Below are 12247 nucleotides of genomic sequence, written 5' to 3'. Positions count from 1 at the left end.
GCTGACCTGGAATATCATTCCTGCCAGAGAGGTTAGAGCCATACTGGTTTAATTGAAATCAATAGCTACTATCCATTCAATTATCATCAGACACTGTTCTAGTCCTTCTAATCATTCCACAGATGTGTTCTCATTTAATCCTCACAATGACTCTGTTAAACAAATAGATTAATAACCCCATTTTAATAAGAAAATGGAAGCACAGTGAGTTGCCCATTTCACATAATTTTAACAATAAAACAAAGGAGAAAAAATTAAAGAAGAAAAACAAAATTTGAAAACAGAACAAAAATCCTAAACTATCTTTTTTGTTATACAAAACCATATTCTCTTGGTCATGACTCTGGAGAAAGACAATAGTTCTATGCTTCAAGCTAAAAAATCTGACTCAATGTAATGTCACCAGTCAAAAGTGTTTCCTGGTTCTTTAAGCAAAAAGAAATAGACTCTGCCTTGCCATTTTTCAAACGTGCTCAGTGACTCAGTCATCACCTTCTTTCAGCTGACATAAGCTCAAAGTTAATTTTTAGGTTTTTTTACCTTCTTAACGTCATCACAAAAAAACAGGTAATAAACACACATCAAAAAGAGAGACAGAATGAACTCTCTTTGTCTCCATGTTTTCTATCTGGGGCCCCATTGGCTGAGCTAAACAAGCTCCAAAAAACCCCCGTGTCTGAAATGGATCTGCTGTGCTTCTCACATACCTGAGTGTGACTGTGTCACTCAGAGGTTGGTAACACTTTCACTTAATGTCCAGGCAAAGAAACATTAGGTGTCATGCTGTGTGAAGTCAGAGTGCAGGACTGCCACCCACTGGTGTGGCGAACACTGAGAAAGTCACTTAACTCAATGGCCTCTGTTTTCAATCTACAAAATGAAAGAAAGGAATGACACTTGCCTCATAAAACACAGGTTCTCAGCTAACATGTATTTGTAAGCAAATTATAATGAATGTAAGGGTGTTTTGTTGATTGAAAAACAGACCATTATAAATGAAGGGAACTCTCTAGGTAGGGATCTAAGAAAATGTGAAGTATTGTCAACCCTAAATTAGCAAAGGGTGTTCCCAATGAAGAGGGAAGTTTCATGGGGAGTGGGTAAGAGCACAGGTTCTCATCATGCAAACATATTAAACTTCACTAAGTAGTCAATATTTGATCATTTTCTCCTTTACATTTATTCTTAAAGTAGTCATATAATATATTAGATTCAGGTGTGTACAGCATGGTGATTTACCAATTATATACCCATTACCACAATAAGTCTTGTAACAGTCAAGTCACCAGTTATTACAATACTACTAACTCAATTAAAGAATATGTGGTACTTTGTAACCTAAAAATGGTGTAAAACTTATATCCCTTATATTTCTATTTCCAACAGAATTCCTTGTGCAGCTGTGAAGATTTTTAATCTGGGAATGTAAAGCTGATGTTAGATTTACTTAGGAAACTCGAAAAAGCCTTTAACCTCATGTTCAGCACAGTGTTTATGCCACCGAAATGCTCAGCATTATTATGAAAAATAGTTTGTGGACTGTTGGGTAGATATTCTGGCATCTAGTGGTTTGAATGGCCACCCATTTCTAGCTTGTCCCTGTGTTTACAGCTGAGGTTCAATGGGATAATGCTCCACAAACACACACTCAGCACTTTAAAGCCAAAAGAACTGACAGTTTCTCAGGGGCTCGGCTTCTGGTTCTGCCAGGGTGAATTATTATGGTTTCGCTGAGGCTTGGTGTAGAAATTATCCCTCCATGCTCATCAAGACCTAAACTCATAGAAGTGGGGACCTTGCTTCTCTTGTTCACTGCTGCATCTCAGTCCTTAATAGAGGTCCTGACACCGACTCCATGTTCAATAAATCCTGGTGAATGACACAGTGAACACACTCTTGCTTCTTTGTAATGAGGTCTTGTTGACTACATGGGGTTCCAATGTTTTCCTGGAGCCAGACTGGAATAGAGGAAAGATGCATACATCCACAGGTGTGAGAAATTAATATGAAAATTTTTTAAATGGTTTTCCCAGAAATTGATGGTATAAGATGTGATGGTTCTGATCTTTCTTTCTAGGTTCCTGAGATTCCCACACCTTCTTCATCCCCAGCAGACAGAAGAGCAGCATGAGGCCTGAGAACCAGAGCAGCGTGTCCCAGTTCCTCCTCCTGGGGCTCCCCATCCCGCCAGGGCAGCAGGGCGTGTTCTTCACCCTGTTCCTGGGCATGTACCTGACCACGGTGCTGGGCAACCTGCTCATCATCCTGCTCATCAGGCTGGACTCTCGCCTGCACACGCCCATGTACTTCTTCCTCAGCCACTTGGCCTTCTCTGACATCTCTCTCTCCTCTGTCACTGTCCCTAAGATGCTCACGAACATGCAGACTCAGCCTCAATCCATCTCCTATGTAGGGTGCATTTCTCAGTTGTATTTCTTCATACTTTTTGCTAGTGTTAACAGTTTCCTTCTGGCAGGGATGGCATATGACAGGTACGTGGCCATCTGTCACCCTCTGCGTTATATCACCATCATGAGAAATGGGCTGTGCATGTTCCTGGTGGCTGGGTCTTATATGGCTGCCTGTGTCCATGCACTTTTTCATACCCTCCTCTTGGTCCGCCTGTCCTTCGGTGCCCACAATATCATCACCCACTTCTTCTGTGAGCTCACTGTGCTGCTGAAGCTGAGCTGCTCAGACATCTCCCTCAATGAGCTGGTCCTATTCACTGAGGGAGGAATGATTTTCTTCCTGGTTTCATGTGCTATTTTGGGCTCATATATCTGTATAGGTACCATCATCCTGAGGGTGCCCTCCACTAAGAGACTCTCTAAAGCCTTTTCTACCTGTGGCTCCCATCTCACTGTGGTGTCTTTATACTATGGGACATTTGCAGGTGTTTACTTTTCCTCCTCTTCATGGGGTTCTAAAGACATAATTGCTTCAGTCATGTATACGGTAGTTACCCCCATGCTGAACCCCTTCATCTACAGCCTGAGGAACAGAGATATCAAACAGGCCTTAGAGATGTGTGTCAATAGGGTTAAGTTCTTTAACTGGTAATCACTAAATCCTCTGGTTGCAGTCAGGAGCACAGTGAGGTAGATCTCCTAAAATTATTGTATGGTTGACATATCCATAAAATTTTAATAAAATATGCATTCTGTTGTCATTTATAAGTATTGTCGTATGTACACTAAGTCACATTTGAAACTGATGGTTAATTACTCTTTATTCCTAATTGACATTTTTTGCTTGTTCATCATCTTATAAGATCTGTGCAAAAATCTTATGCAAAACATGTTGTATAATCATAATTGCGCATTTGTCCCTTTCTGTTTTATGATATGTCAGTTTTTTCTTACATGTATTTTATGTTATGGTATAGCAGACTCACTTATTTAGCATCATGATCCGCTTTTGTTGAGCTTACTTTCAGTTTTTTCTTCTTTAAAAAATAATTTTTTGATGCTGGCTTTCATTGGCTTTGAGTTGATTGTGTACATCTCTTCTCAACTCACAATCAATAACATCATGACTATAGTCAGCCATGATAAGAATAATTACACTATGAAAATAGGGTTGTGCTACAAAGCAAGGCAGGAGAGAGACAGAGAAAGAGAGAGAGAGAGAGAGAGAGAGAGAGAGAGAGAGAGATTTTAAAAATGCATTTAAGAGGTCACTACTTCATTTATAATTAGGATCACTTTCTATTTATGGGTCCTACCTTAAAACCTCATCTACTTCTGATATACTTTACATCTATGAATATAGATACTTACACAGATACAGATACAGATAGAGTTCTAGATATGTACTAGATAGTATAGGCAGTAAAGATACAGCTTTCTTATGGTTAGTGTTTACATGGTATTTCTTTTCCGTCACTTTAAACTTTTCTTTGTCCTTATATCTGTAAGGTGTGCATTGTTAAAAAGGTAATGCTGTATTTTGCTCATTTTATGTAAAGCAACAATTATTATATTTCTGGAGAATTTTGTCTATGGGCATCTAATGTAATCATAATGCATTTGAACTTATACTTCCCATATTACTCTTTTTTATTTAATATATCTATTTCACATATATTCTCTCTTGTCTTCCTACATTTTAATTAAATACATATTTTAAATTCCATTTTCCCTCTATTAACTTGTGAATCTTACATTATTATTATTGTTTTATTAATTCCTTTTTGTGCTGTATGCAGAGGTCACTTCTTTCTTTTTAGCCATTTGAGGCATACAAAACAGTGGCATTTAGGACACTTAGCAGCAATATCTCATTTTATGATCACTAAAGAAAATTCTATAAAATATCAACTGAGTATTTTTCAACTGTGAGGAAAATAAGAGCAAAGATATCTATAAATCATTGTGGAGAAATATTAGAATATATTGTTAAATGAAAAAAAGCAATGTGTAAAAGAGTATTTATAGCATGCTACTTCTTATGTAAAATTGAAGGGGAATAAAATATACATGTGTCTGCCCATTTGAGCAGAAAGAAGCACAGGAAGAATAAATCAGAAACAATTGAGATTATTTACCTATAGGAGTTGGGGCAGAAGAGATAGGGAGATGAGTAGAATTATTTGTGTAGTTTTGACTATGTTGTCTTTTGTAAGTAAAACATGAATAGTAAAGGTGGTTAATAAAGCAAAATAGAATAAAACAAATGAAATGAACCTAACTATATTTTAAATTAACCCCAAACTTAGACTTAAGAGGGAAAATTAAATAAGTACCCTAATTACTAAACCCAGAATTTATCTATATCTCTCAATTAAAAATAAAACACTGAAAACAATGTTTTTAATCTTTACTTTGTGTCATTAACAGTGATATGTGTTCCAGATTCTGAAACAACTCACCATGTAGCCAAAGATTCAGTAAATAAGTAAACATTGAGGAGAATGTAGTGACTCTCACTCTTGGGGAAAGGAGCTCTGTACATGGAAAAGGAGAAGCTGGAAAGGACTCTATGGTGTCACCTAGAATTGGAGATATCAACTCGAAATCATGGGTTTTAAAATGTATAAGTATATTGCAATTTATATGTTATATATCAACATCTATGCTGTTCCCATCCCCATTCTTTCTGTCCCGCTCCTGACCTACCTCCTATGGATGAACATACCTTTAGTTTCTTAGTTTCTAGTTTTTCCTTCCTGTGTTTCTCTTATATATATTTCCCAGTTGGCTTCCCTGAGACCATTTAGAATCCTTGAAAGCAATGAACTCACCCAAAGCTTCAAAATGAAGAACAACAGTAATGGATTGTAACTCAGAGAATAAGAATCCATGAATACATAATAACATAAATGAATAAATAAAAAAACTAACAAATGTAGGATAAGAATAAGTTCCTTCTTTTAGGACAATACAAATAATAAATAAATAACAGATGATCAAAATAGAAAAATCACCATTTAGCTTTCACATTTGCAATAATTTTCTCACATAATAATCACCCATGATGGCTTCACAGGGGAGTTTTACCAAACATTCAAAGAACTAACACTATCCTCCTTAAAGTATTCCAAAAAATCCAAGAAGAAGGAATACTTCCAACGTGTTTTTATGTGGCCAGCATTATCCTAATTCCAAAACCATTCCAAAGAAAGAAAATTACAGGCCAATATCCCTGATGAACATAGATGCTAAAATCCTCAATAAAATATTAGCAAATTGGATCCAGCAATATATTAAAAGGATCATATACCATGCCCAAGTGGGATTTATTCCAGGGATGCAAGGCTGGTACAATATTTGCAAATCAATAAACCTAATATAGCACATAAACAAACTGAAAGACAAAAATCACATGATCATATCAATAGATGCAGAAAGAGGATTCTATAAAATGCAATACCCATTTTTTATAAAAACTCTCAGCATGGTGAAGGCCTGGGGTGGGGTTTGGGGATAGGCTAGAAAAGGTCAATAGGGGGAAAGGTGTAACACATTCAACAATAAAGATTAAAAAAATAAACTCTCAGCAAAGTGGGAATAGAAGGATCATAGTTCAATATAATAAAGGTCACATATGACAAACCTATAGCCAACATCATACTCAATGGGCAAAAACTAAAACCATTTTCCCTAAGAACAGGAACAAGACAAGGATGTAAGCTTTCACCACTCTTATTCAACATAGTACTGGAAGTCTTAGCCATATCAATCAGACAAGAACAGAAAGAGAAACTAAACAAAAATCCAATTTACTATTGCAACAAAAAAATTAAGATACTTAGGAATAAACTTAACCAAGGAGGCAAAAGACCTGTAGAAAACTACAGGATATTAAAAAAAGAGATATAAGATATAAACAAGTGGAAAAATATACCATGTTCATGGATTGGTAGAATCAACATCATTAAAATGTCCATGCTACCCAACGCAATCTACAGATTCAATGCAATCCCTATTAAAATACTAATGGCATATTTCACAGATCTAGAACAAATAATTCAAAAATTTATATGGAATCAAAAAGACCCCAAACAGCTGCAGCAATCTTAAGAAAAACAAAGTTGGAGTAATCATTATATCAGATTTGAAGATATACTACAAAGCCGCTGTAATCAAAATAGCCTGGTACTGGCATTAGAACAGGCATATAGATCAATGGAACAGAACAGAGAACCCAAAAATCGACCCAAGCTATTATGCTCAATTAATATTTGACAAAAGAGGCAAGAGCATACAATGGAGTCAAGACAGTCTCTTCAATAAATGGTGTTGGGAAAATTGGACAGATATATACAAAAAATGAAACTAGACCACCACCTTACACCATACACAAGAATAAACTAAAAATGGAAAAAAAAAGACTTAAATGTAAGTTGTGAAACCATAAAAATCCTAGAAGAAACCATAGGCAGCAAAAATCTCAGACATCTCTTGTAGCAATATGTTTACAGATACATTTCCTAAGGCAAAGGAAACTAAGGAGAAAATAAACAAATGGGACTACATCAAAATAAAAAGCTCCTGCACAGCAAAAGAAACCATCTACAAAATGAAAGAGAGCCCACTATATGAGAGAACATATTTGCCAATGATACATCTGATAAAGGGTTAATATCCAAAATATATAAGGAATTCACACAATTAAACAAAAGGAAGACAATCCAATTGAAAATGGGCAAAGGACCTAAATAGACACTTTTCCAAAGTGGACATACAGATAGCCAAGTGACATGAAAAAATGCTCAAAGTCACTGATCATCAGAGAGATGTGAGTTCAAACAATGAGGTATAACCTCACACCTGTCAGAATGGCTACCATCAACAAATCAACAAATGACTAATGAGGGTGAGGATGTGGAGAAAAGGGAACCCTAGTACACTGCTAGTGGGAATGCAGAATGGTGCAGCCATTATGGAAAACATTATGGAGTTTCCTCAAAAAATTAAATATGGAACTGCCATTTGACCCAGTAATCCCACTTCTAGGAAACCCAAAACACCAATCAGAAAGAATATATGCACCCGTATGTTCATAGGAGCTCCGTTTACAATAGTTAAGATCTGGAAACAACCTGAGTGCCCATCCGTAGATGAGTGGATAAAAAAGCTGTGGTACATTTACACAATGGAATAAATGGAATACTGTGAAGCTGTAAAAACAAAGGAATCCTTATCATTTGTAACAGCATGGATTGACCAGGAGAGTATGCTAAGAGAAATAAGCCAGTCAGAGAAAGATAAGTATCACATGATCTCACTCATATGTGGAATGTAATGAACAAAAAAAAAACTGATAAAAAAATAGATCCAGAGACATAGAAGCATCAAACAGACTGTCCAACCTCAGAGGGAAGGCAGAGGAGGGTAAGAGATCGACCAAAGGAATTGTATGCATGTACTAGTATATAAGCATGCCCAATGGACACAGACAGTAGGGGAGTGAGGGCATGTGCTGGGGGTGGAAGTGGCCAGGGAGAGGTCAATGGGGGAAAAAGGGAGACATACATAATACTTTCAACAATAAAGAATTTAAATTTAAAAAGAATGCATTTAACAGCACACAACTAGTAATGGGTCCTACCTTAACACCTCGTCTACTTCTGATATTAGTATAGATATATTATAGCTAAATCTACAGATATAGATACAAATACAGATATAGATATGTAAGTACAGATAAAGATGTGGGTAGAGATATAGATAGTAGTACAGCATTGGTAGTAAAGATGCCCCATAATCATGGTGTTTACATGGTATTATTTCCATCACTTTAAACTTTGCTACGTCTTTATATCTGTGGCGTATCCATCGCTAACAGTGTAAAGTTGGATTTGCTCTTTTTATGTAAAGAAACAATTACTACATTTGTGGAGAATTTTATCTATTGATATCCTATATAACAAAACCCTAATATGCGCATGGAGCAGCAGCGGCGAGAGTGGGGCTGCCAGCACAGAGGGGACTCAGGGCCGTGGCGGGAGGGGCCGAGCGGAGCACGGAAGATGGGCTGAGACAGGCCCCTGTGCCCACCGCAGCCTTGCAGCCCACAGATCCTTTCAAGGCATTCGTGCACTGGGCCCCTAATAATATATTAATAAATAATAATATGTGAATAAACTCTGTGTTTTGTTTACTCACAACTGGAAACCTACATTTTTCCAACCCAATATGACATTTTACAATTTTTGTCTATGTTTAAAATAATTTAAAATGTTAATTGAAAAAATCCTTGTTTTAGCTGGAATAATGCCCAAAAAGAAAGGCGTCCAGGGAATGACTGGAATCAGGGACACTGTCGCCTAGGGCTCCAGTCCCTCTGGCTCTTGGACACACGGTTCCCCAAAGGACAGTCATAAATTAGCCAGAAACTTGTGGACTTGGACTTTGTTGCAGTCTCTCATTAATAATTAAGTGTTATTATTGGACTCAATTCCCTGGAGCTGGTTAAGGAAAAGGAAAGTCTGCAGAAGTGCCAAGGCCACAGATATTGCTTCTGTGTGTCTGGATGTTAGGTCTCCTGAAGAAAAGCTGAGATGGGCAACAGACTGGAGCAGAAGGTGTCTGAACTCACCAATGATGAGCCCAGGTGAGAGGAGCTGGAAATCTGCACTTGGCCCTGGATCTGCCTGTGTGCTAGTGGGTTCATGTGTGAGACTCTGTGTCCATGAATTTGTGTGTGTGTCCGTGTGTATTGTATATACTTGTGTACCTGGTATTTAATAGTTGCATGTGTAAGTGTGTGTGTCTGTGTGCGCTATGTATCTGACTCAAAGTCCTGTTTTCATGCATGTAGAACAAGTTATCACTTCTTGGCGTGTGGTGAGGGACTCCTGATTCATGCCTGTCATCATAAACACTGGCATCACAGCTGAGCATCGGGAGTGAGATTGTTGTCTGCTTCTGGACAAGAAGATGCCTGACCTCACCAGGAACCAAGGTCAGGTCAGAGAGGGCTCACACCTCTGCTCAGCAGCATGTACTGGTGCACATGGGAGCTGTGCTGTGGGTGACACACTCGTGTGTGAGAGCTGGAAGGGGTGTTGTTTGATTTTCTCTGTGTGTATGTGACCATGTGTATGTGATCAGGTGATTGGATATTGTTGCTGGTTTAATGACTGCCTGTGACTGAATAGGCTTAACTGCACCAAATAGACACCCGTCCCTGGAAGGGGATGGTCAGAGGGGTGGAAGCCTGCCTCTCAGTAATAGGAGGGTGTGTGCTACTTGTTGTGGTGAGTGTGTGGCTGAGGGTGCATATGTGCTGTGGTATGTGTTTCTTGCGAGATTTTTTACAAAAATATTTTTTATTGGTTTCAGAGAGGAAAAGAGAGGGAGGGAGACATACAAACATATGTCTCTATGTTTGATGAGATAGAATCAATGATCAGCTGCCTCCTGCACACAACCCACTAGGGATTGAACCAAAAGACCAGGCATGTACCCTGATCAGAATCGAACCGTGACTTCCTGTTTGATAGGTTGACACTTAACCACTGAACAACAGCAGCTGGGCTCTTGTAAGATTTTCTAATTGTTTGTCATCTTGTGTACTTTTGGTGATGTGTGTACAGCGCTAGAGTTACGTATATGTGGTGAGTTGAGTGTTACCAGATGAGTCCATGAGTCAGATGTGTTAGCATTTTTGTGGGTGATGGTCCATCATTGTGTGTTGTGCATGTCTCACTTAGTGTGTTACTTATGATTTGTATGTGTGTAGACTAGTGTTTTTGAGCTGAACCATATATTGACCCTTCTTCCCTGAGGACGGGAACGTGGTCACAGGTGACTGGAATCCTCAGCTCAGTGTGTGTGTGTGTGTGTGTGTGTGTGTGTGTGTGTGTGTGTGTGTTTATGGGTGTCAGAACTCAAGTATGTCCTTACCTGTCCTCCTTCTCTGGCACCATTAGCTGAGATAGCCACACTCTAAGCAACTCCCTGTTTCTTGAAATAAATATGCTCTCAATTCCATTTACCAGAGTACATGGTACAGAAATTATCTCAGTCCTCAGATTTTGAAACTTATTCTTTACATTTTCTTTTCTTTTTTAAATGTTTTTCTCTGGTTTTTGGTCATTTTTAAAATTTCCCTTTCCTCCTCTTTACTTTTATTAAACATCCTAGGAAAATAACCTCCAGGCATCATGCTGTGTGAGGTTACAGGGCAGAATCACCATCAAATAGCGGTGAGACCTTGGGAAAGTTACTTAAATTTTGGTCTTAGTTTCCCTATCTATAAATTAAAAGAATTACACTTCTATTGTGAAAATTACAGAGGCTCTCAGTAAGCAGTTACTGTGCAAAATAAAGTTAATATATTTGAGAATTTATTATCAGTTGGAAGGTATATAAATATAAAGGAATGAAATTATCTAGTAAGAGGTTTCAGAATTTTGGACAACTTTGAGTCCTCACAGCTCTAATGTAATACTTTGTGCTTGGCTCCCCTAAGCAAGAAAAGTGATGTTTGCCTGTGTAATGGTTAAGAACGTGGGTTCTGACCACAAATACTAGTATATATTAGACGGAACCCCATGAAGTAGCTAATACTTGGTGATTTTTATTAGATAAAAACTAGTGGCCGGTGCACGGATTGTGCACCCAGGGCAGAAGGTGGAATCACCATAGCTTGGCAGCTCCTGCATAGAGTGTCTGTCCACTGGTGGTCATTGAGCGTCATATATACTGGCTGGTCAGATGGCCGAGCAGTCACTTAGCATTTTATATATGTAGATGATAATACAAGTTTTATACATTACATATTACATACATTATAAATACAGATGTACACACATGTGTGTGTCCTTCTATTCCCTACTGCATCGCTGTGTGCCTGGAGAATGTGTATCATTTATGTTTCTATTTGTTAAAAACTAAAAAAGGTGAAAGAACATGAATTATTAGTGCACCTGTAACAGGGTTTTAAAATCTGGGAATGTAAGTTTGACATGTGAATTTAATTAGGAAATGTAGGTAGGTCCTTAGGCCAATATGCAAATGTTGTACTAAATGTTCAACCATATTATGAAGATAGTTTTCGCACTATTTTGGTTTTGGAGCTGTTCTGGAATTAAGTGGTTCTAAATGGCCACCCAGTTTTTGAGTCTCCCTGAGTTTACAGCTGTGGGTCAACGACCCCAGCAGATTCACAGGAGGAGTATGAAAATGTTCCAAGAAGCCCAACTCAGTCCTGTAGTCTCACGTTATTTTAAGGCACTAACAACTGATACCAGTTTCTGGGGCTCATCTTCAGTTTCTGCCACAGTGAATTATTAGGGTCTGGCTCTGGCCTGGTACAAAAATTATCTCAGTCCTTAGAAGAGGTCCCGACACAGACTTGATGTTAAAAGTAATGGTTGAATAAAACAGAGAACCCCTTCCTGCTACTGTGGGACAAGGTCTTGTGTACTACTTTGGGGGCTCAGTGTTTTCCTGGAGCCAGACTGGGAGAGAGGGAAGATGCATACATCCACAGGTGTGAGAAATTAATACGAAAGTATTTAAAAATGAATGTTTTCCCAGAGAATGACAGTATGAGTTGTGATGCTTCTGGTCGTGTTTCTTAGGTTCCTAAAATTTCCACACCTTCTTCATCCCCAGCAGACAGAAGAGCAGCATGAGGCCTGAGAACCAGAGCAGCGTGTCCCAGTTCCTCCTCCTGGGGCTCCCCATCCCGCCAGGGCAGCAGGGCGTGTTCTTCACCCTGTTCCTGGGCATGTACCTGACCACGGTGCTGGGCAACCTGCTCATCATCCTGCTCATCAGGCTGGACTCTC

General features: G+C 38.5%; 1 protein-coding gene across 1 annotated transcript; it reads left to right on the top strand.

Annotated features, from left to right (window-relative positions):
* The first annotated feature begins 657 nt into the window (after positions 1-657).
* Positions 658-6347, top strand: LOC102246896 (olfactory receptor 1J4). The gene is made up of 3 exons (XM_005859723.2): positions 658-732; positions 2078-3096; positions 6336-6347. Exon 2 carries the CDS (start codon positions 2128-2130, stop codon positions 3061-3063), a length of 936 nt encoding a protein of 311 aa, XP_005859785.1. The 5' UTR covers positions 658-732; positions 2078-2127; the 3' UTR covers positions 3064-3096; positions 6336-6347.
* The last annotated feature ends 5900 nt before the right edge of the window (positions 6348-12247 follow it).

This window comes from Myotis brandtii, unplaced genomic scaffold (genome assembly GCF_000412655.1).
Source record: "Myotis brandtii unplaced genomic scaffold, ASM41265v1 scaffold1293, whole genome shotgun sequence".
Taxonomy (NCBI): domain Eukaryota; kingdom Metazoa; phylum Chordata; class Mammalia; order Chiroptera; family Vespertilionidae; genus Myotis; species Myotis brandtii.
This window is presented reverse-complemented; position numbering and strand designations above follow the sequence as displayed.

Excerpts from the sequence above, each read along its gene's own strand:
- LOC102246896 (XM_005859723.2), top strand. The coding sequence starts at position 2,128 with ATGAGGCCTGAGAACCAGAGCAGCGTGTCCCAGTTCCTCCTCCTGGGG.